Below are 26888 nucleotides of genomic sequence, written 5' to 3' on the forward strand. Positions count from 1 at the left end.
ACAGATGACGACGGTTATGTTCCGATTGTCGTAAACACACCCCTGTCATCTTTTATCCGAATTTGAACTACCGAATTAGACTTATCACTGTGTTTGTAGTTACATGAGCAACATAACGATTGCCTTATGCGGAGTATGATCTGCTTACCCTTTAGAGCACCTGAGATCACCCCCGGCTTTTGGTGAGGTTCATGTTTATCTGTTGGTCTTTTTTTGCCCTAGCGTTGTCAATTTATTTTTTGACTTATGAGATTGAATGTCCCTTTGGTATCTTTCGCCCCTCTTTTAAAAAATCCATAAACAAATCTTGTTGATATCTTCATCTTGCAATAATGCAAACTTTATCGTATATAAGATTAACGAATTACTACATTAAACATTGTCATTTGGCAGCCATGATTATCGAATGCGAATTTTGCATATCTTTATATTCAAATTACATGTAATGTAAATATATAGTACTGATAGCCTACGTCATATAAAGCTATACAACACGAAGATTTATAAGGTAGAAATGATAGACTTAAGCACATAAAACCTGTATTTATTGCACGTAACCTTATTACTTATCAATATATATTATACAGCCTTTCCAAGTAATTTCCGAAGACTGATATTAGTTTTTGCCCTTCCAGATGAGTATTCACGAAGTCTGATGGTGAGACATAGAAATCTAACTACTTCCGTATGCAAATAAACAAAAAACATAATACTACATTTTCAGTTTACTGTTTATGAAATGTTGGATTATTCGAATCGCTTATTTTTTCTAGCACCATTCATATATTTACTTAGTTGTATTTGGCCCAACTGTTTGGAATTTTCGGTTTTAATGTTATTCAACATCGTATTTGAGTAGGTTCTCCAACTGTTTTGATTATAGCGCCACTGATGTGTCTGATGTAGACGTAAACTGAACTCGAAACACATACCAGGTAGACCGTTTGTTTATTAGTTAATTTAGTTTATTATTCAATTGCTTATTTGTTGACTATATATTCATTTTACCAATTGCTTTGTCTTCAGTGTGATATTTAAATGAATAATGTGTAAACTTTCAGGGCCAAAATATATAAGTACTTTAAGCGTCATTCACAGTAAGCTTTTTTCGTTGTTTGTTGTTGTTTTTCATACTTGAATGCTGATTGATGCATGCATTACATATTTTCAGCATTAACTTCTTACTTTCAGATTACTAGTATTTGATATACAAAATATTAGTACGATATAATTGGACTTAATTTCATCGATCAAATAGCATAGGTTTCGCAAATAATTTGGTTCGAAAGTAATGGCGAGGTTGAAACACTCAAATGAAAATAACACTTTCTAAATTTGGTGCATGCGGGGATATTTCTGGATTTACATCCATCGGGAACGTTCAAACTTCAAACATTGAAATAGGATCTATGCATCCTGAATACAAGAGGAGATATATGACCTAAAAAAATCACTGTCTTGCCAAAATGTTGGGCAAAATGAAAAAAGACTTTCTGTTATTGCGTAACACGGTAGTTTGTATTTCCCATTCATGTATATTGTGGTCACGTTTTAGGATAGAATGTAATCACAAAATTCTTTCTCGTGGAACCCGATAATTTGTTTGCTACTTGTTTGTGTCATCCCTAGTTAGAAAAATCAAATTCTGCATTTGTTTCAAATGTATAATATTCAGCAGTGCATCAAATGTATTCTTAATTTAGTTTGTAAAGGGTGTCGAGGCATCATTCTCCTTTAAAATTACTGAAAGGATTATAATAATGTGAACGATTTGTTGTATAATGTACGCAAACTACAGCTTTCATTGCAAAAGTCAAACCAGCTCTTACTGTTAACTGCAACTCATCTGTTGATTTATCATTGAGTTTCTATCGAGGATTGTCGATTGTAGGGTAAGGTTTTTTTTTAAATACAGTGTCATGTTAAGGAATGGGGATATCACTGAGCTCGTCAATCGTTTTATAAGTAACTGTCTTGGCGTTCTACAATTATATGAATCTCCTCTGTTCGATCAATTTCATGCACATAGTATATCTATCATTTTTATCAGTGCTATAAAGTTCTTTAGTCTTTGATTGTGCTGTATTAATTTAATCACATTGGTTCGTGGTAACTTTTTTTTATTTATGATGTTTGTGACTTCAGTGCAAAGCTTGAACGGGAGAAACTGCAGATGCTGGTTTGAAAAGAGGTTGTTTGGCTAATTCAATCCATCTCTTTCCCAGAGGAAACATATGTACCAGTTTGAAATTATGTGGTATGATTGCCAGTGAGACACTTATATACCAGAGAACAAAGGACAATAATGTAAAAAAATATACACGAGTTGGGATTACATGTATCTAGATTGAATAGATATATACATTTGATATTAAAAATTGTACTTAATTTTGAATATTCATTAAGAGAATTTTTGTTTGTCTCAAATATTTTGATTAAATTGACTTTCCTTTTCATTTATTTTGCTAATTAGGATAAATCAGTAGATCCAATATCACCTCTACTCTCCACCATGAAAAACATTGTTCCCTTAATCATACATTTAAATGAATTAAGGATAAGTTTCGATACCAATAATGTTACTTTTTAGAATTACAAACCATACTTATTACGACCAAGTCATTCAAGTCTTTAATTCATTGTTTCCCGTTTGAATCGGAGTGGGGATGATACTGAACATTCATTTTATGCATTACATCTTTATTTATTAACTAAATGTAGTAGTGGTGCTCCAATGATTCGGTCAATCTTTATAATGACCTTTTATGATGACCACATCGTCCATATGTAGCTCTACGTTAAATTGATCCCAGTCGTCAATGCGTTTATAATAAATGGTGATCCCAAAACATGCGTTGAAAGCAGTAAAATCGTCTGGTAATTGTTTTAATCACTTCGCAAATTTTACGGACGCCATCACGAGTTGGTTGATCGTTATGGAATATCTGTTTCACAGATGACGACGGTTATGTTCCGATTGTCGTAAACACACCCCTGTCATCTTTTATCCGAATTTGAACTACCGAATTAGACTTATCACTGTGTTTGTAGTTACATGAGCAACATAACGATTGCCTTATGCGGAGTATGATCTGCTTACCCTTTAGAGCACCTGAGATCACCCCCGGCTTTTGGTGAGGTTCATGTTTATCTGTTGGTCTTTTTTTGCCCTAGCGTTGTCAATTTATTTTTTGACTTATGAGATTGAATGTCCCTTTGGTATCTTTCGCCCCTCTTTTAAAAAATCCATAAACAAATCTTGTTGATATCTTCATCTTGCAATAATGCAAACTTTATCGTATATAAGATTAACGAATTACTACATTAAACATTGTCATTTGGCAGCCATGATTATCGAATGCGAATTTTGCATATCTTTATATTCAAATTACATGTAATGTAAATATATAGTACTGATAGCCTACGTCATATAAAGCTATACAACACGAAGATTTATAAGGTAGAAATGATAGACTTAAGCACATAAAACCTGTATTTATTGCACGTAACCTTATTACTTATCAATATATATTATACAGCCTTTCCAAGTAATTTCCGAAGACTGATATTAGTTTTTGCCCTTCCAGATGAGTATTCACGAAGTCTGATGGTGAGACATAGAAATCTAACTACTTCCGTATGCAAATAAACAAAAAACATAATACTACATTTTCAGTTTACTGTTTATGAAATGTTGGATTATTCGAATCGCTTATTTTTTCTAGCACCATTCATATATTTACTTAGTTGTATTTGGCCCAACTGTTTGGAATTTTCGGTTTTAATGTTATTCAACATCGTATTTGAGTAGGTTCTCCAACTGTTTTGATTATAGCGCCACTGATGTGTCTGATGTAGACGAAATGTGGTATACTAAATTATAAACCTAGTATCTTTGAATTAAAAAAAAAAATAACCAGGAATATAGGAGATTCTTATCATATTGAATTTCAAGGAAGGTATATATAACTCCTCTCAATATATAATCTTACATTCAATTCATCCAAGTTTTTTTCTCTCTCGGAATGGCTATTCTAGCAAATGTTCTTTTTGTAAATATATATATATGATCACAATAATGAGCACGTACCATTTATTATATTTCACAGTTATTGCCACCCACAAAAATTTATTAATTATTGGCAATGAAACAATGCAATTGAACACTTTACAATTCATATGAGATTGTTGTACATACTTTTATAGATCAAATTCATGTTAAAATCTGAAAGTATATAGGAACGATATCCGAAAATGTAATTGAGATGTTTTTGAGATTGTATTAATCCAGTTTCATAGTCTCTTACTAATTTGCCAATATTAGTATATAGTTTTCTATAAAACATTTCAAAATTGTCAATAACAAGAAAATTAATAATAATCAGAAGGAATACTTTATAAAATATGGTTTGTTTTGTTTTCAGAGAAAAGGGAGGATCCCTTCACATTGTTGATACGATTTATGGGGATGATGGGTATCCGGATATTGGACTTATTTCGCATTTCCGAAAGTGGTGCACAATCTGCAGTATCAAAAGATAACTTTATTAGAGGGGTAAAGGTAATTTCTCAATAACGTGTTTATTTAGATTCACAATTATGTATAGCTGCCAATGTTTATTTTTTAAAATGATTTAGCGTTCATGTATATGTAAGTAAAACTGTTGAGAGTTTCATAAAAATCCAGTCATTTGTTGTTGAGGAGTAGTGGATACAAAATGCAAATAAATAAAGTCGACAGTAGTTTACCGAAGCTCAAATCTCGTAAATCGGTTAGGAAGAAAACAAATCTAGGTAACACACAGAAATCGCGACTCTAAAAGTGTCGATTTCAGTCGTTCTTCTCATAACTCTGTTGGAGTTGTTTGTGTATAAGAAGCACACCCCTGTTAATGGAGTTCGTATATAAACGCCATACGATGGAGTAGAGGACCTGTTACTGCTGAGAAATGGGAAGATGACAATCAGAAATTAAAAATCATATAGTCGGATAAATGAACACAATATACCACGATTAAATGAACAGTTTTATAAAAAGAAAAACAAACAGTAGAAAAACAAATAAGTAAGACTGATTTTAGATGAGTAACTTTGCCACACGAATTAAAATAAAAAGGGCTAAACTCAGTGATAGGAAGAATAAGCAGTATTTCATAACAACAGGAATTCCTAACATTGGTCTTTTTGGTAAGGTCAAATAGAAGTGACCATTTTGCCAATTTTTTTTATCCGATTGAACAAAAAGGGCTTTTATACTTTAAGAACAACAATTTGTTCTATTCTATAAACGGACCACAAAGTAAGTATCAATAATTATGTAAGTCATTTATAGTATATATAAAATTCGGATAAAAGGTAAGATGGTTACCATGTTAAGATTAATACTTGTTTTCGTTTTGTTTTATTTACTTTTTTTGACAAATTGGTAAATCATAGCATAAAGACCAACGGAATTGAAATAAAATTGCAGTTGGCAAAAAGTTCCCTGCTATTTTTAGTCAGAATTTTAGATAATGGTGCCTTTACATCATTTATTGACAAATATGCAGGTGGCACTGTTCGAGCTCAATAAATCTTTTAAAAATTGGACTATACTGAGAAAGCGACGTGTAATAAATGTAATAATTTTGCAATGAGTAACTAGATATGTATTTAGCTTTACACTCCATTTACCAGAAATATCCGTTACAGATGTCCGAAGAAACGGCATTACTAAAACCAAAGTATCGGGTTTATAAGACATATCCATACTGTATTTAAATGGGATTTTTAACAGCTTCACGTCGTACTTATCTCCCATTTACCAAGAAAAAACATACAATGACGAAAAGATTGTGAGGTAATATTGAAAACAACGTGCAGGATCTTTTGCAAAATTAGCATTACGATGAAATCGGATGACTATTTGCTAACCTTTATTATGATTGTTATTGGCTATCGACAAAACAATTTTTTTTTAAGTCTAAAAAATTTCAAATGGCGTATTAAAATGGGGTTAGAAAAATCCAAATAAGTTTTACTTTAGATATCATATAATAAAGTTATGACATAAGACAACCACATGAAGTGGGATAGGCACGTAAACATCTGTCAAAGATAAAACTTTTTTTAGATCTTAACTCGGGATCCAGTTACTTACGAAAATTTAAAAGGAGTATCAACTTATCAAAGTTCGTGTTGATCAATCGTTAGTTTTCTTTGTTGTGTTTTGCATACTGTTGTTTGTCTTTTGGTCGTTTTTCGGGGTTTTTTTTGCCATGGCATTGTCAGTTTGTTTTCGACTTACGAGTTTGTTGATCCCTTTGGTATCTTTCGCATCTATTATTAACAAAATTCGTGCATTTTAAATACATAATTTCTAATATGTTAATTTTTATTATCCTTTTTTATTCTTTTTTTTTACTGGAACATTTTTTTAATTATTTTATCATCCTCATGTCTCTCTTTTGCACGGAAGTCGTCAATTATATTTCTGTCTGTTAAAATGTCAATGTGACTAAATGATAAAATTTGACATTTAGTACCAAAGTTATAAATCTGATGAAGTACTACATAATGTTTAGTTTAAATGTTTTAACTTCTACCTCTACTAATGGTAGTTCAGGAGGTAATAACCTGCCCAGTAGTCAGTACTTTGGCAGTTTCATGATAATACGGATATTGTAGTATTGAAATTTGCTGTAACATAATTTTGAAAAGTATTTTAAATTAAGGAATATTCTCTCCTCATGCAAAGCCCTTATTCCTTGCCTGGCTTTCGCTATTCATGTCCCTTTTTTCAGCTCTCCTTTTTTGAAAAAGGTTTTGGATTTTCAAACATTTTGTCATCGAGCATCACCGAAGAGACATTTATAGTCGAAATGAGCATTTAGTGCAGTAAAAATGGTACTGTCATATATGGAGATTTTAATTGTGGAATTATCACAAATGGTGTTAACTCTTTATTATGACATAGTTTCAACTATTACAATATGTTACCTTGGCGAGAAATATAAACTCATTAAATTAATCATACTCCAGCCTTCATTTCATAGTTTTTTTTGCACATTGCCTCTAATACTTATCATTCTATTGAATTATTTATCCGATTTAACATGAACAACAATTTTTTTTCTAGAAAGTAGGAGCTCCACTAAGTGATAGAGAAATTGAGTTAGTTGCAAAAAGACTTGCTCGAAAAGGAGAAATCAGTTACAGGTAAATAAAACAGTATTAACAATGATTCTTACTCTTTAAATATGCAATGCTCTTTGTTTATTCTGATGAATACAAACGTACAATATAAAGTTCAATTCATTTGAAAAGTTATTATATCAACAAATGAAATGGTGAATGCGTTTATTTGTGTTTAAACTCGACCAAGCGACTTACTCACAAACTGAATAAATCCGAAGGACTTATAAACTGATTAAAATTCGAAAGATTTTAAGCTACGTTTATGAGTATAAAGACCGTGTTAACACATAAATAAACTCCGTAAAAATAAACTTTATTACTTATTATTCCAATAAAATGTTCAAAAATTTTGTTGACACTCGCAGAATTTATTTTATTTGTAAAGCACTTCAGAATACTGACGACAAAAAAAAGTTTATACACTTTTTTGTTGCCATGACGCTAACAATGAAATAGGACTTAGCATACAACTTTGAAATATTTCTGGAATAATATGCTTGAAATATAATAAACATGAAAAATTTGATTCATCTTATTTTAGTCTTAAATTAAAATTATTGAAAGTATCGATTATTATAAAAAGGCAGAAGATACCTAAAGGACAATAAAAAATAAGTAGAAAAAAAGCGATTATACCATGTCAAAATAAAAAGCAAACGTTGGTTTGTCATTGTCTTGGTATGCATATAGTTAATCAGATGTGTGGTGTTGGCTATGACCTCAGTTCTTTTTTTTTTGTATGCGAACTTTTCAAACATTTTTCCATGGATTTTGTAATGTCTTATAAATGTATTTAATTTGTAGCATATTGTCCAATGGAGTACGAAATCATATGAGAGAAGAGAAAAAAGAAGATAGGCGCCAAGAAACAATTGAAGTGAAAAAGCAAGAGCATCGCAAAAATTTCCTAAAATCAGACTTAGGGGAAGTTAAACCCCCAGACGTGAAGGGACTAACAATGTATAAAACTGTGGCGGGTAAAAACTTCGCCCGAATAATGAGTTCCTCTAACATGTTATCTAGTAGGAAAGAATCTCCATCTCCAAGTTCTAGCCGTGTTTCGCTGTTACCAAGACTAGTAGACAAAATAGTTACTATCAATAGATCAGCCAAGTCAATATTATCACAAGAAACGCACAGACTGGAATCAGCCAAACGACGCAAACGACAAAGAATATTCAGCATTGTCTGAATTTGTTATGCTTATTAGTTTCGTTGTTATTTTGATAAATATATGACTTGTAAAGAATACCGCTTATAGCCGAATAACTCCGGATTAACTGAATAGCGTATATTTTGTTCTGATATTATTCAATTATCAGATAGCTAACGAAAAAGGGTAAACAACAAAAATTATAAACTTGCAGTCCACCAGCAGTGATTTCGACTCAGTGCAAGAAAAATGAAAAAAAAAAAGGATTTGGTGCGGCAGCGTCAACACTGTATTAGAATTCAATGTTTTATTAGAGTCTCATATCTCAATAAGTACAATCGATATTTACACATTGTAACACAATACTATATAAAATGAGAGCCATTCTATACAGACTTATAAGATACAATTAATATATATATATATATACCAAATTAAACAGAATAAAATAATGTACTGTTTACAATAAATAAAAAAGATTTTAGCACACACACGTATCATATTACCATCTGAGAATAAAACACTAGTTTTTGGTTGTCATCTAAAGTATTAAAATTTTCATTAAAAGTTTCAGCAGCATAATATAAATGGTTTCTAAAATCGTCATAAATAGGACATCTCAATAAAACCATCACATATATGTCATACTCATTTTTCTAAAACTATACCTCCAAGTATCAATCCTCATCGAGGCTACACCACATCTAGATTTGACGAAAGCGCTTCTATGAGTTAAAGGCAAAGCTATTTAACAATATTTTTCGGGTTCAAAATTTTCTTTGAAAAATTTGTACATTCGTAGCTTTTTGCCACCTCTATCCGATAGAGATTTATCAGAATATAAAACAGCATGCCAATAATCGACATGAATATCGTGCAATAATTTTGATATAAAAAGTTTTACATTATGATTAGTGATCATATTTTCAGGACACAGTAAATGACTTAAATTCAGTTCAAAGAAGGTTTTCCTAGTTAAAAAGTTTTAGTTTTCAACTCACTTATGCTTTTAACTCATATTGTCAGCCCACTTACGATTTTTTGCATTTAATCTCATGTCATAAACGAATAATACTTTTCCACTGCTTATTACAAATAGGTGTTATACCTAAGTTTCCAGTAATTGCAGCATTGGTGTATATTTTCCTACTCCATGAACAAAAATCTACATGCCCTTTTATGTGAATTTATACAAGAATTTGTTTTACACCCCATTTACATGTTGTACCTGCTCCATATTCTGTTAAAGGACAAATGTTATGTGTAGTATTTGATAAAGTCAGTTTAAGGGAAACCATTAGTAGTAGGTAAATGAAATTTGGTATGTAATTGTATAAGCATTATTAAGTCTGTTTAAGATGAACCACTAATGGTAAGTCAATGATATTTGGCATGCAGTTGTATAAGTATTTGCATTTCTCATTTCCATAGAAATAGTGTGGATCTCCCTCCTCAGTCATGGTTCATTGCCTTCGAAACTTTTACTCAAGAAAAAATAGTTATGCCTTATGGTTCAGTGAATATACATTTTTAGCTCACATGGACCAAAGGACCAAGTGAGCTTTTCTCATCACTTGGCGTCCGGCGTCCGGCGTCGTCTGTCGTCGTTAACTTTTACAAAAATCTTCTCCTCTGAAACTACTGGGCCAAATTAAACCAAACTTAGTCACAATCATCATTGGGGTATCTAGTTTGAGAAATGTGTCCGATGACCCCACTTGCCAACCAACATGGCCTACATGGCTAAAAATAGAACATAGGGGTAAAATGCAGTTTTTGGCTTATATCTCTGAGACTAAAAAGAGGGGCGAAAGATACTAGAGGGACAGCCAAACTCATAGATCGAAAACAAACCGACAACGCCATGGCCAAAAAATAAAAAGACAAACAGACAAATAATAGTACACAAGACACAACATAGAAAACTAAAGACTAAGCAACACGAACCCCACCAAAAACTGGGGGTGATCTCAGGTGCTCCGGAAGGGTAAGCAGATCCTGCTCCACATGTGGCATCCGTCGTGTTGCTCATGTTATTACAAATCCGTTTAATAGTCTAATTCGGTAGGTCACATTCGTGGTGAAAAAGGAAAAGCATTTAAAGCAAATCTGACATGGGTAAAAATGTTCATCAGGTTTAGATATATATTCCTTGAAATTTTCAGACGAATCAGACAAACTGTTGTAGGGTTGCTGCCCTTGAATTGGTAATTTTACGGAAATTTTGCAGTTTTTGGTTATTATCTTGAATATTTATTTATCATAGATAGAGATAAACTGTCAACAGCAATAATGTTCAGCAAAGTAAGATCTACAAATAAGTCAACAGGACCAAAATTGTCAATTGATCCCTCAAGGAGTTATTGCTCTTTATAGTCAGCTTTTAACACTTTTTGTTTAATTATTGTAATCTTTTACAAAAATCTTCTCCTCTGAAACTACTTTGCCAAATTTAATCACAATTGGCCACAATCATCATTGGGGTATCTAATTTAAAAAATTGTGTCCAATGACCCCGCCTGCCAACCAAGATGGCCAACATGACTAAAAATAGAACATAGGGGGAAAAATGCAAGTTTTGTCTATTATTTTGAAAACCATTATAAAGAGGGAAAATTTGACCAAAAAAAAATGTTCAGAATGTTGAGCTCTACCAATTGTCCATACATGTCAAAACTGTCAGATGACTTCTTTTAGGAGTTATTGCCCTTAAATGACAAATTTAACCATTTTTTTTTCATTTTTGCCTACTAAATTGAAAACTATAATAGATAGAGAGAAACTTTAAAATGATCAGCAAGACAAGTTCTTCAAATAGGTCAACATGGTCGAAATCGTCAATCGACTCCTTATTAGAGTTATTGCCCTTTGATGATGATTTTGACCAATTTTTTGCGTTTTTGCCTTATATCTTAAAATTATAATTGACAGATAGAAACTTAGCTAGGCAAAAATGATCAGCAAAAAAAAAATCTACAATGAAGACAATATGGAGGAAATGATCAGACGACTCCTTATTGGAGTAATTGCCCTTTAAAGACGATTTTTTCACCCTTTTTTTTGCGTTTTGCCATATATAATAGAAAATTATAACAGATAAAGATACACTTTAAATCACAAAAATGATCAGCAAGTCAAGATCTACTAACAAGTCAAATTTTGCCGATATAGTTTAGTAGACTGTCACTCTTTATAGGAGTGATTGCCCTTAAATGAGGATTTTTTTTATCCTCTATTGTGTTTTGAGCAAAAACTAAAGAAGATAGAGAGAAACTTAACAGGCTAAATGATCAGCAATACAAGATCAACAAAACAGATGTTTGTCATGAATTCTATTCTTGTCTACAATGTTGGAGAGTGTCCTCTGTTGAATATGCACATAGACCAAGGTGAGCGACACAGGCTCTTTAGAGCCTCTATTTTTTTTAGAAGTAAAATGGGCAACCAGAAAAGAGAACTGTCATAGAAACATAAAGTCCATCCATGGAGTGGAACAATACCATAAACAAATACAAAACCTAACAGATGGGAAAATAATCAGATTTGGATAGCAAGTCTTTGGCTGGAAAAAATAAGTTGCATTAAAGATGAGCAAGCTAGTAAGTAAAGCAGAACACAGAATTGTCGATAAGGAAGTATGAATGACAGAAATAATCTCTTTATTGAAAACATTTGCAACGTAGCTAAGTATCTATGTATATCAGGGTTATATTTTCCCATACATTAACCGTATTTAACAACAATTACCACTGAAGATACGGTTTACTTATTACGTTTAACGAACAATATTGCGCTAGTTTGATATGAATAAAAGATGTATAGAGTATACGTCATTTCATTTTTTTTTCATTCAAGAGTGACCGACATGATTGAAAAGAACATTCGTTAGTCAAACATTTATGGGTTGAAATAATTAAAAGTTTACAATGAATTTAGAATTGTAGTCAATAGCAATGATCGTGGGTTTTTGGTGTTTTAGGTCGCTTAGACAAATGGCATGCGATCTTCTGTCATCACTTGTCGTGTGTTACCCACCCATCGTACACATATAACTACAGCAACTTGAATGACACCAAACTTGAAAGAAAATTATGTTTTTATGCTAGTTAGATCAAAGTTGTTTCTTTTCAACCAGAGAGCACATATGATCGATCTGTTTGACTGAAGCCTAAATGATTATTTTACTATAATAATTCAGGAATTAAATCAAACAAAAATGATTAAGAGGCTACTACTAGTGTTCTATGATTGAGTGTTAATACTGTTATACCGGTCACATAGTTTGAGTATAATGGGGGAAGGGAGGGGGCTTGGTCTTAAAAGGCAAATTTAGTGGACAACAGCAACTGTGTTTACTTTGGTGTATATCGATAAACCACTGTTAACCAGCCGGGAATAGAATTGAAGCCATTGAAATTGTACACAAATTTTTACAATTGAAATGGTACACAAATATTTTTACCTTTGGAACCGTTACAAATGTATATCAAGAATTAAAAAAGATGAAAAATCTTTACCGATCTCTAGATCTGTGATACCATTTGGCTATTTAGAATGGCCGCCGCAAATTAACTCTGAAGTCCAAGGGGACATCATTAAACAGAAATGTGTCAGAAATTTTCATGTGCTGATGATTTTTCAAATTGTTAAAAGCTTTTCCAATAAAACTTTTTGATATGAAGTGGTGAACTTGGTGTTACATCTATGGGAAATATATAATAAAAATTCTTCTTCATTGCTTAACCAACTAGTCGAAATCGATCATTGGTATTGAAAAACCAAGAATACGACAGCTTACACTTCGTTTTGCATTTACGTTCATGCAAAATGTGAAGATATATCGTCCTCTGAAGAATCGAATAACCACAACGAAATGTACAGGTACCTAACATAAACAGCAAGCCTAGGAAGTCAAAATAAAAACTCACTAAGTAAACTTATTAATGTTATTTTATGCTGTCTGAGATGATCTTGTTTTTTATTGCTTTTTATATTTGCTTGCTTCGGAAGTAATGCCAAAAACTTAATGAGAAATACGAAATAAATGTACTGAATCGCAAAGGTTATCATCCGCTCAGTGACGACACCACTTTTGGTGAACTGATTGTTTACAATGGAAATATTTCGATCAATACCGTTAAAACTTCTGATGAACTGATGATTCACAGGGGTATTGTCTGTTCAGTGAAGACAACTCATTGTGAACTGATAGCTCTCACGGGTATTAGTTGCTCAGCAAAAAACTACTTATGGTGAACTTAAAAGGTCTAAAGTGTAGCATCCGCTATCAAGACACATTTTCTGCTGGTAGCTTGCGATGGTATCGTACGCTCAGTGAAGACAACACTCTTGGTTAACTGATAGTTGTCCAGGGTATTGTCTGCTCAGTTAAGACAACACGCTTTGTGAACTGATAGTTGTCCATGTTAGCATCCGTCCCTGAAGACCACTTCTGGTGAACTGATAGATCTCGAGGTATCATTCGTTCAGCGAAAACGCCACTGTTTGACAAACGGGCACTTTGATAACATCTATAATAAAGGATTATAATTCTTAGAGAAACAATTTGACCGGCACAATATGCACTTTTGATGTACTTTTCTACGGTCGGGGCAAGTATTTTAAACGTTTTCGATGAATGTTGCTAATTGTTGAAGACAGTACAGTGACATGTAATTGTTCTCATCTTTGTCCTCTGTTACATATGGATGCTTGTCTCATTGGCAATCACACAAAATCTTACCACATTGACATATTGTTTCATTTCCTGTCAATTGCTGAAAATTGTATGTTGTTAGAGTTCTTTATTATAGACGTTAACTAACGTATTCTTGCATTCATGATTATATACTAAAAATAGATTAAGCTTATGTCAGTGTGCTTGACGGACGGATGTAGATCAAGAGCAAACTTAATTTTTGATTGATCAGGACCTGTTTTGTCGGTACAATTTTTTTTATACCTAATGATACATTTTTTGTGTGTAACAGTTGCTTCATTTATTTGTGTGATTGTTGATCTGTTTTTTCATATTATGGAAGTATTATCTTAACGTCAATATAATATTTCCATGGTCATATCTTCCGATTTTATGTCATTAATGTCGACATAGCTAAAAATGTCAAATTGAAATTTCGGATACAGGGTTTCGTAATCCAAGATGACCTTGTTTTTACAAGACAGTCTCCAACATTCAATTGCTAATTGTTTGAGAACATTTTTTTATGCTATTTTTATTTTTACCTTCCTTTAGTTTTTTTATCTCATGTGTATTTGCCGTTTACCCCTTTACCTGACTGTAGACCGGATGCCAAGATTATTTATTATGACAGAATGGCTGATGTTTGCCTTAAAAGCATGTGCTTCATCACTGTGATAGGAATTAATAGCTCTAAATGCTAACATTTAGCAACTAGATAGCGAAATTACAACTAAAATTTAAAAAAATCAGGCATGTTATAATAAAATGCTGTTGGTTAACCACGAATTGGGCATAAGATTATTTTTAAGTCGAGTATGACGCAGTTTTGTATATATTCATTGTCGAATAGAAAGGCGATTTAAAAATTTTAAACAAAAGCGTTTAAAAGCACACCTGACATTTAGACATGTACTCAAAGCCATTAGAAATCCAAAATTTTTATGATTGAATAATTTATAAAGATAATTCCAATATCAAAAAAATAACTAAATAGAAAATGAAAACATTTATGTGTATTAAAGATTAAAGTGGAATGATAAATATAAAATATATTTATATTATAATAGGAAAATATAAAAAAAAAAAAATTGTACGAGCTTTAGAAACAAGACAAAAAGCAATGCTCAATTAGCTTATATCCTGTCTCGTATCGAGTTCAAATGAATATTATATTTACTGTCAGTGTACGTACATTGTCCTACAATCTAACCTTGACGCCTTAATGTCTTTTCTTATTTCATTTTAATTTGAATAGAAATCGACATGGATTAAACACGGACCGCAAAGAGAACCCCAAAATGAACTTTCACGTTAGCAGTACTGTAATGGTCAACATCACCGTTCACTCAACGTCAAAGCAGGGCAACGGGAGACTTTATACTTAAGTAGAACAAAGCTTAATCCATGTGTATAACTTTTATTTGTTTACCTGTTATTTGAAAAATGTTTGGTTGAATGCAGGATAAAAACAAGTTTACGCTATTAGCATGTCTTGATTTTTTTTAAAAATATAAATGATACTTTACTAGTAGTATATTTATATATGGTAATAATGTCACTGTTTTTATGTGTCCAAATTAAAACAAATATCAGGCAAAATGGTTAAAGCAAAGTGCTTTAGTTGTTGTAACAAATGTTTTATATTGTTTGACGAATTCCGAGTCATAGACGGCGCAAAATACGACTTTGATATTTGTCTTGGATTTGATGTAGTGGTAAATTGTAAAAAGATATATTAATTGTGTAAAATTTGAATGTTTGCATTTCGTAATGGTCAATATTGTCATGCATGTATTTAGCCAAATTTAAAATTATTTTTTTAAACATAAAATTTATCATGTTTATATAACAGTGAATGAAGTAATACTTTTATATTGAATGGACTTTTCTACTTACATTAATAATTTAATTAACAATTTTTAAAACGTTTTATGATTTACATATATCGTGACCATTTATTTCGTTATTTTCTATCAAGCTAATATTCCATTTAAAAAATTTAAATATTATTGCTATATCTAACCAGGTTAACAATATAATAATACCTTTTTGATTGTATATAAATAATTACATATACAAACAAAAATTCCCAGTTATACATTCGAAGACACTGTATTCCAAATTCAATACTTAACGGCGAAAAAAACCTGTATCCTATATAAGTTCAAGAGCAACGACAATAGATAAATAAAGCAGCGGCTCTTTTCACAAAAAATCTTAAGAGTAAAAATACTCGTAAGTCATACACATTTCAGTATAACTTACGATCAATATTAATCGTAAGATTTTTTGTGAAAAGAGTCGCTGGGCCGTAACTACCGATGAGGCAGACGAGGCAACTGCAACTCGTCTGAATTTTTGGAGAAAAAAGAAAATGGAAAAAGGTTGGGCATGCAGGGGTAGAAAACATCTTTACATTTTCATTTCATTCAACAATTAGGTAATACATACTTCGAATAGTAATTAATGTTGACGTTAAGCTTGTGTACTTTTATTTCAACTACGTTAATCGAACTCTCTATCTGATTACTATCGCCAGTAAACTGGCATTTGTTTCAGCAATTATTTATTTCCCGCGAAAAAGGTTCTGAACAAGTTCGACCGAGGACAGATTATGTTGTTTGGCCATGTTTCACGTCCATCGTACGGACAATGTCTTGCAAGTAAACGCAGAAGCTGTTCTCAAACAATGAGATCTTAGTGGCACAAGAAAGGTCGAACTAGCGTTCACAGACAATGACTAGCTTCCATTCTTTGGTCTTTATTACATTTGGTCAAAATGTGTGTTATTCTTATTGCAGCGTTAATCACACACACTTGTCCCGCTTTTTCTACTATTAAACATGTACCCTACTGTAAATGGATATATGTTTTGATGGAACAAAATTCGAGGCAAGCATCTATCAGGCTTATTTGGATTGAAGCGATTCGATGAAATTTTAAAGGAGTTATCTACCTTTACCAAATAAATTTGTCGGTATATTTTTTTAACTCATTAACCGTTAATCGTATAACTCTGGAATCTTTTTATTTGAGGTCCCTAGGTCCTAACTTTTTAATTTTACTATTATGATGTTTTATGTAAAAACAACAAACTCAGATGAGGAACGTTTTCATTTTCAAGCATTCTTAATACGTAAATTTTCTGCACTTTGTTTCAGTTTGGAGTTCTCAATTTGAATTGCATAGGAAATTTTTTTTTCTTTAGTATATAAGGCTCTATAAAGGCAATCCATTATTTTCAACAGTTATTTTATTATTTGGCAAATGTGTCTCATTCCTACATATTCTTCTTCAAATGTGAGATTCTGAAAATAGTGCTGTTGGTATCTGCTTTTATGTTTGTGCAATAAAAGAAAAGTATCAAACCCTAACATTCCAAAAGAATTAAGACAATATGTCATCAATATATTTGATAATCCAATAACGGTTATGCGAGTTATTATAGAATTTGAACCACACCAGTACCAAATTATAACCTTGGTGTCGTTGGTGAGGCTTTAGGCCATGCAGACTTGAAGAACAGGTTAAAGGATTATCAATGATTTGGCTTTGACAGAAAACGATATTTATGATCTAGATTTTCAGTGAATAAGAAGATAAATGAAGGACTACAATGTTTAAGCCAATCTATAAAAAGAAGAAATTAAAAGATTTGTAGGCTACAGAACAGATTAACCTGAATAAAGAAATTAGAACAATTGTACTTATATTCAAAATAAATTAGTTTACATGGCTCTTCAAGATTAAATTGATACAAAAAAAAAAACCGATTCCAATAGAAATGTTAATCCGGCAGTAGTCAGTGCGTTGGTACTAACATGATTTATAACATATACTACTTTCCGTTGATGAGTTTAGAAGTTTTTTGAAATTAGGGTCCCAACTCTCTCAAGCAAAATTGACATTAGATGGATTTGGCAATTACTTGTCGGTTCCTTTTGGTCATATAGCTCTTCACGTGTTCATTGTCTTAAATGTCAGTGTCTTCGATTCTTTTATGTTTGAGAGTTAAGGTAAATCCAGACAGTGCTTCGGATGCATATAATTTATTAAGTGTTATTTTCATATTAAGATGTGATCCAAAGTATTGTAATGGAAATTCTGTTTGCCAACATCTATTAATTTTATCTTAACAGTTCCATTCAAGTCGACAAATTTACATCATAGTAAAAACTTGCTAGATTCATGATTTCTTTTAAAAAAGAGAATTACACAAATAATTCAAATAATACATGTAGATCAATATCTTTCCTGAGTTTAATATAGGGTAGTTTATTAAAATATCTATAAGTATACATATATATCAAATCACTTCTTTTATATGTATACTAGTCTTGGTTTCTTAAAGAACCTTCGACGTTTTAATAAATCTGAATGAGGTTTTTCAAAACGTATATGAAAAGTTATCTTCTGTTAAATTTTTTTTGATACATATCATACATGTTCTGGTGTTTTGATAAGAGTCTGTCATGTTGATGTAATACAAAAAACTGTGATGCTTTTAAATATCTTTACTTTTATGTCAAGGATTACATAAGCAACAGACAGCAATTTGCTTTTTTAAACATTGAAAATCTACATAATAGCGATATCAAAACTGCAGTTCCGTAGGGCTTTATGTTAGACCATATACTATTTTCGTCATAATTATGTCAATTATTCTTATATGATTTGAATAGCTACAAATACTTGATTGCGATTGGTCTGTTAGAATTTTCCCTCTTGGTTTACACTTCTATAGAACATGTTGCCGAAACTACGTCCGAAGCTAATAGAAACACTATGTCGACTTCACTGTGAAATATTCATGTGCGATACACGTGCATGGAATCCTAAGATTCCAAAAACGGTTGAAATGGAAAGAGAAAAACCCCACACATGTTTGATTCGAGAATTATCAGGATTAAACACATTTTTCTACAAACATTGATCACGAATCAAAATTATTGATGTATAAACTGGGCTGCTGACTCATAAACTAAACATAATGTCGGACTTTAGTTACAGATCCAACGTGTTTTTCAAGTTTAGAAGTTTTTCATTCAGCAACTGACTTGAAAACCTTAGAAGAGAAACGCGATCCCCGGAAATTAACAATTCCCTATCAAATGCTCAATTACTGTTGTCCCAATATTTTATCGGTCGTCCCACTGTCTGTATCAATAGTCCATTTGGATTCCGCAACAGTTAAGAGAAGAATTCCGGATAAAGAAAAGACTAGGATCGGACACTCAGATATTTTAACAGTTAAGTTGACATTACTATTTGTATAATATTTCTTGTAAAATTGTGTAATAAATCTTGTTGAATTTATTATTGATTTTTGTCTTTTGTTGGTTACAATTTAAAGGTGATTTCTGGCCGTAACAAAAGCATAATATAAGTTGCAATAACGTTCTATACTTTTCTTCATTTATTGCAGTTAGATATTACTAAAAAATACCTTGATTTGTCCGAAATATTTGCATTGTTTCTGTATTTTAAAATGACAGTTGTTATAGTATTTGTTAGATTTCTTTGCCAATTATAGAAAGTATTTTTTATATTACCCCGCATTCGTGCAAGTCTTGAATGCTAACGTTTATAGTGGTTTTGACATCTAGCAAACAATTTCAATCCAAGCGGTGCTAGTCCGTCTTGAACTTAAGCGCTGTTCCTTTGTTTTGGGTTTTGTTAAGCGCGCATAAGAATTTGTTTTATAAATTTGAATACAATTTCCTTTCTTTATCTTTACATCCATTTATACATCATTGTGTGGTCTTGATACGGATATTTCTCATTTTAGAGTTCTCATTGGAACGTGCGATTAAAATATAAAAAGCTACTTGGGTTAAAAATTTGACTCATCCTCCCACTTAAGATATCTCTATATCTATGGAAGAGTCCATAATTGACATGTCTATAGAAAACAGCTATGCCTATTCCAATATCATTATTGTCAGATATGCTGTCTGACTAAGTCACTTGGGATGCGATTACACCCACCTAATCGAGTATGCAAAAATTGCAATCTAAACCATGACATATTTCTAGACACTTAACTGAACCAAGGCAATCGCGTCACTAAACCATGCCAATTTTTTGATATATGACTAACGCATATCTCGCGTTAATTTCTTACAACGACAATTTCAATGTAGAACGTTTGACGTTCAATATTGATTCACACGTCTTAGTTGCTTTTTGTTTGCCTATTTTAATAGAACTGAGAGAATATTTCAGGGGAGTGTCTCAACTTTATTATGTTCAACTACATTAAATCGTGATAAAATCACTATACTTTACACTGCTCGATATGACGAGTTTTCTACATGTGCATTAAGGTGTTAAATAAACAACCGTTCGAGGTTATCTTTAATAAGACAGCACCTCAACAACCTATTCTAAAGTCCTTTGCTTTATATATATTGAATTCACATGTCGACTGCTTTTTAAATATTGTATCTCATATAACATGAACAATACCTATTAGGATTCCTTTCGAAAATTTTATACATAGATACATAGATTACACATGCACAACTCTTTATTCAAACTTTTAAAAAGATAATTTACGCAGGACATGAAGATATGAAGAATGAAGAGTATTATCGTTTATAACTTAAAAGTGTTGAAAATAAAGAAAAGATAAGGAAATTTCCAAAAAAACATTGTAAAAGAGAAGCGAAAGATACAAAAGGAACAATAAAACTCATTAGTCGAAAACAAACTGACAAAGCCATGGCATGTCCATGTTAGTTCAAACCCGGTGATAAGTCTAATTCGGTAAGTAGAACCCAAGGAAAAGAGGACGGGACTGTGGTTACAACGATTGGAACATATCTGTCGTCATATGTGAAACAGATATTCCATAACGGTCAACCAACTCGTGATGGCGTCCGTAACATTTTTAGGCGATAATTTCAACTTCGCCCCTTTAAACTCTTGGTTTAGTAGCTTCCTTGTGAGAAGAAACTCTCTATTAAGGAACTCGTGATAATAAATACAAGTTCTGGAATATCGTAATTATTGGGATATTATATATACTCCATATTCAGGCGCTGCTGGATGTTGCTACATAGAAATGGAAAGTTCACTATTGGAGATTTTGTAGATGTAGGTAAAGATATGAGATAGACTTAACTGTATTTGTTGCTTATTTCAAGTTTGATGGGATAGATGCGTTCAACACAGTCACCAAACTTTGAATTATTTAGTTGGAGGAAATCATCTATATAGCGGAAGGTGAAGTTAAAAGATAATGCTAGTACCTTCTTTACATTCTTCATAAGAAGCTCTTGTATAAAGTCAGCCTCATATGAATAAAGGAAAAATTCGACAAGAAGAGATGCACAGTTGGTTCCAAGGGAATGCCGATTGTTTGTTGAAAAATACGTCCTTCAAACTTAACAAATATGTTTGTCAATCAAGAATTCAAGCAGGTTATTGTTCGAATCGGAGTGATTTCTTTAGCAAATTACGATGTATCCCTCCCGGAGACAAGATACTTGTATCTACAGTGGCCATTCGTTTTTATAAAACAAACCAGGATCGAATCGATTCTTGCAATTTGTCTTTCCGTTTGGATTCAGGAATACTTGTGTAAAGGGTAGACAAGTCAAATGTGTTAATACTATAATTGCATGAAGAAAGAGATTAAGATTGTAGCATGGTATTATAACTTAAAATAAATACACCTAATCACAGTGTGTTTTGGATGAAAAACATTTTGATCAACGGAAGCTATTAACTTTAAAAGTTAAAAAAAAAACTTTAAACTTTAACTTTAAAAAAACTATAATGGTTAAGCACAATTTTTAATTTTAACTTAAAGTGTCAAATTTACCGTTTTTATTTCATTTAAACATAGATCGGAAGTGCAAACTACAAAGATTTTTATCTTGAAATGTTGAAGTACTTAAAACAGTCATTTGGTGGCTGTAAATTGCACTGATATTTATTTTTGCTTTGAACTGATTGAAGTGAATAATGATAAAAATTTTGTTTAGGAAAACTATAATGTTTATCCAAAATAAAACAAAATTTATAATTTTTGTCGAGCCTGCGACTTCTGTCGCAGAAAGCGAGACACATATAGGGATAACGATCCGGCGGCGGCCACGGCGGCGTTAACAAATTTCTTAATAGCCTACTATTTCAAAAAGTAATAGACTTGGATCCTTCATACTTTGTATATAGGTGCCTTATGTTATGAAGTTTCCATCTGTCATTTGTCCATTGTCCTTGACCTCATTTTCATGCTTAAGTGATTACTTGAAAAAAAGTTAAGATTTTAGTATTCTTACTTTCTCTCTTATTATGAGTAATATGATAACTATATTTGGTATGTGCGTACCTTGCAAGGTCCTTATGCCTGTCAGACAGTTTTCGCTTGACCTCGACCATGGATCAGTGAACAAGGTTAAGTTTTCGTGGTCAAGTCCATATCTCAGATACTATAAGCAAAAGGTCTACTATATTTGGGGGTATGGAATGATTGTACGGTGTAATGTCCAACTAGCAGGTGTCATCTGACTTTGACCTCATTTTCACGGTTCATTAGTTAAAGTTAAGGTTTTGTGTTTTGTTCTGTTTTTCTTATACTGTATGCAATAAGTCAACTATATGTGAAGTATGGAAATATTTTACGATGTACATGTCAGTCTAGCAGGTTTTTATTTCACCTTGACCTCATTTTCACGGTTCATTGCTCAATGTTAAGTTTTTGTGTTTTGGTCTGGTTTTATTAAACTATGAGCAATAGCTCAACTATATTTGGTGTATGGAATGATTGTAAGGTGTATATGTCTGTCTGGCAGTTATCATCTGACCTTGAGCTCATTTTCATAGTTCATTGGTCAATGTTAAGTTTTCCTGGTTAAGTTTGTTTCTTAGATACTATATACAATAGGTCAACTATATTAAAAGCATGTAATGATTGTAAGGTGTACATGTCTATCTGGCAGGGTTCATCTAATATTGACCTTATTTTCATGGTTCATTGAGCAATGTTAAGTTTTACTGGTTAAATTTGTTTCTTAGATACTATGTGCAATAGGTCAACTATATTTAAAGCATAGAATGAGTGTAAGGTGTACATGTCTGTCTGGCAGAGTTCATCTGACCCTGACCTCATTTTCGTGGTTCTTTGCTAAATATAAAGTGTTCATGGTTTCGTCTGTTTCTTGTATACTATAAGCAATAGGTCAACTTTATTTGGTGTATGGAATGATTTTAAGGTGTACATGTATTTCTGGCATGGTTTATCTGACCTTGACCTCATTTTCTATCATCATGTTAAGTTTATGTGATACTTGTATTAAAACTTTATATTAAGGACTATCAGCATAAAATCAATGGTCAGTAAAGCAGGCGAGACATTTCAGCGTGTGCACTCTTGTTACTTTAAGCGTTAACATTACCAATTGTGTTTCCTTAAAACATCATAGATTGGCAGTGCAAGGTACAAAGATTTTAAACCAGTGGAAAACCTTGAACCTTAAAAGAGGGACGAAAGATACCAGAGGGACAGTCAAACTCATAGATCGAAAACAAACTGACAATGCCATGGCCAAAAATAATAAGACAAACAGACAAATAATAGTACAGATGACATAACATAGAAAATTAAAGACTAAAGACAAGACTAAGCAACACGAACCCCACCAAAACTGGGGGTGATCTCAGGTGCTCCTGGAAGGGTAAGCAGATCCTGCTCCACATGTGGCACCCGTCGTGTTGCTTATGTTATTGCAAATCCGGTAAATAGTCTTATTCGGTAAGTCACATTCGTGAAAAGGGAGGGTATTGTAGTTACGACATAAGGAACATATCCGATATCATCTGTGAAACGGTTATTCCATAACGGTCAAGCAACTCGTGATGGCGTCCGTAAAATTTACGAAGGGATGACTTCAACTTCACCATTTGGAACTCTTGGTTTAATAGCTTCCTTGTGAGCAGCAATCCTCTATCAAGGAAATCATGATAGGAAACACAAGCCCGGGAATATCGTATCAATTGGGAGATATATACTCCGTATGCAGGCGCTGCTGGAATGTTGCTACATGTAAATGCACTGATATGCATTTTTGCTTTGAATTGAATAAAGTGAATAATATTATAAATATTGTAAAGAAAAATAATTTTGTTAAAGCGTGAGGTTTGGCTAGCCACAAAACCATTTTTTTCTTAAAATGTCCTGTACCAAGTCAGGAAATTGGCTATTGTTATCTTATAGTTCGTTTCTGTGTGTGTTGCATTTTAGTGTTTCTGTTGTGTCTTTGTTCTCTTATATTTGATGTGTTTCCCTCAGTTTTAGTTTGAAACCCGGATTTGTTTTTTCTCAATAGATTTATGAATTTCGTACAGCGGTATACAACTGTTGCCTTTATTTATCATACTTCATGTCAAAATGCAAGATTTTGATTGGGTAATACGAGGGAGATAATTTACTTTCTCTAATTCTTACATGATTTATCTTTTTTCTGACCTGTTGATTATTTTTATTTAATCAACATGTGGTTCTTTTGATCTCAGTTCTCCATTGGTCAAAATTCGATTATGACGTCAAATTTTCTTGCTTTCCTCTGAATTTTCTATTGTGACGTCATGAAAAAAGGCGACCATGCCTGATGACGTCACATAGAAAGGACACATCTTTTTGCAGAAAATTCGAAAAGAAGGATTAAGATTGTCTGTATATCGTCTAAAAATCATTAGAGAAACAGATTCCATCACCAAACCTCGACAGTTAAATTTTAAATATTTAAAACGCTCGGCGAGCCTCGCGTTTTAAATTTAAAAATTTAACTGTCTCGAGTGAATAAATATCGTATTACACTTTATGCAGTGGTAGAATCTATATTTATCCAATGGCAAATACTCTATTCACCTTCACGGAGGTGCTTGATCAATTGTGCGTTTTATTAAATACGGATGGTTGTCATGTACAAGACATCAAAGTTCATTACTTTGAATTTGATATTTATTAGACAGTAATAACAGAACATTTGGTGTGATAAACTAAATAACACATAGTTGAGAGGGTGATAGAGCAGGTTGTTACCCGTAGAAAAGACATTTTCAACATTAGCTTCGCCTTGGTTGACAATGTTTTTCGGTGTAACAATCTGCTCTATCATTCTCTCAGCTATGTGCTATTAATATAATTTTAAACAAAAATAAAACAATTTTTTTGATTCTAACTTTAAACGTTAAAATTACTTATTGTGTTTCCTTAAAACATAATAGATTGGAAGTGCAAGGTATACAGATTTTAAACCAATGGAAAACCTTGGAAGTAATTAATAAAGTTAATAAAAAACATATTTTTGCTTTGAACTAATTGAAGGGCATAAAAGTTAAAAAATATTGTTTAACTATGAAATTTAGTTCGTTTATATTGTGTTCGATGTATTCACCCGTATTGAATTGTAAAATATTACGGCTGATAATGTTGATACATGTATAATATAATAGGTTTATCAATGACATCAACATAATCAAACAATGCATTGGTCTGATGACGTAAGATATTTTGTAAAAAATGAATTATTTTATTCAGTAGAGTATACATTTATTTATAATAGGTAAAGAAGGCCATTCCTTAACAACATACCCACTTGAGACTGCAGATGGTACAAAATATTAAAAAAAATCACGATTTGCGTTATATTGCCTTTTTGTGGCAGAGTGTGCTCGTTCCAGCTTTAGTTTCTGTAAAATTTCGTTTGTTGACCAGTTACTAAAATCACAACCTGACGGGTAAGAGTAGTTGCTGGGTGTTTCCTTCCTTTACATTAGTTACCGTCAGAGTCATAACCTACCCGTATTTAATATTAGATAAAATTGAGAATGGAAATGGGGAATGTGTGAAAGAGACAACAACCCGACCAAAGAGTAGAAAACAGCTCAACCACCAATGGGTCTTCAACACAGCGAGAAAATCCCGCACCCGAAGGCAGGCTTCAGCTGGCCCCTTAAACAAAAATGTGTACACTAGTTCAGTGAAAATGGACGTCACACTAAACTTCTAAACATATAAATGAACTAAAATTAAAAAAAAAACATACAAGACTAACAAAGGCCAGAGGCTCCTGACTTGGGACAGGTGTAAAAATGCGGCGGGGTTTAACATGTTTTGTGAGATCTCAACCCTCCCCTATACCTCTAGCCAATGAAGAATAAACAAACACAGCAATACGCACAGTAAAACTCAGTTAAAAAGAAGTCCGAGTCCGATGTCAGAATAGGTAACAGAAGAAACTAAGCAAAATGACAATGATACAAAAATTAACAAAGGACTCCTAGCAGTAACTGACATGTCAGCTCCAGACCTCAACTAAACTGATTGAAAGATTGTCTTCGTCATATGAAAATCAAGTACAATCCCTCCCGTTAGGGGTTTAGTATCCTACCATCATAAAATATATGAGGAGAACATAATCCGTATCATGCCAACAACTGGTTTTGTGTGTTTATTTCCGATGCAAAGACCCTATTAGTGAATCAATAATAATTCCAAAATATGCCATCTTTAATGACCTGACAACAGTATCGTAACTATACCCCTTCTGAATAAGTCCGTTTAAAGGTTTGGTTAGCTTTTGAGGTTAATGACGACATTTTTGAAAATTCTTCTTCTAGATGAATGACATCTCTTGTCTTACATTTTCAACCTTATCCGACCGGCTATTTCACATTGGTTTAGATATATCGATAAGGTATGTTCACATGCCGTTGGACTTTCTTTCTTTGTTTATATAGGGTCCTTGCTACTCCGAATTCTTTTTACAATTTTGGACTAGGATACTAGAACATGTGCTACTGCGGTAGTACATGGGTTATGTACTTGCTTCCTTTTCTCAAAAAAAT

The 26888-nt window shown here is 32.5% G+C and overlaps 1 protein-coding gene across 1 annotated transcript in view; it reads left to right on the plus strand.

Annotated features, from left to right (window-relative positions):
• The window catches only part of LOC127738194 (leucine-rich repeat-containing protein 74A-like), a 41175-nt gene extending 32352 nt beyond the window's left edge, over window positions 1-8823 (plus strand). The window contains exons 11-13 of the mRNA XM_052249348.1: window positions 4425-4561; window positions 7118-7197; window positions 7981-8823. Coding sequence (XP_052105308.1) covers window positions 4425-4561; window positions 7118-7197; window positions 7981-8368 — 605 coding nt within the window. The 3' untranslated portion in view covers window positions 8369-8823. The remainder of the gene's footprint in view (window positions 1-4424; window positions 4562-7117; window positions 7198-7980) is intronic.
• Window positions 8824-26888: the final 18065 nt, after the last annotated feature.

This window comes from Mytilus californianus, unplaced genomic scaffold (genome assembly GCF_021869535.1).
Source record: "Mytilus californianus isolate M0D057914Y unplaced genomic scaffold, xbMytCali1.0.p SCAF_4, whole genome shotgun sequence".
Classification (NCBI taxonomy): Eukaryota; Metazoa; Mollusca; class Bivalvia; order Mytilida; family Mytilidae; genus Mytilus; species Mytilus californianus.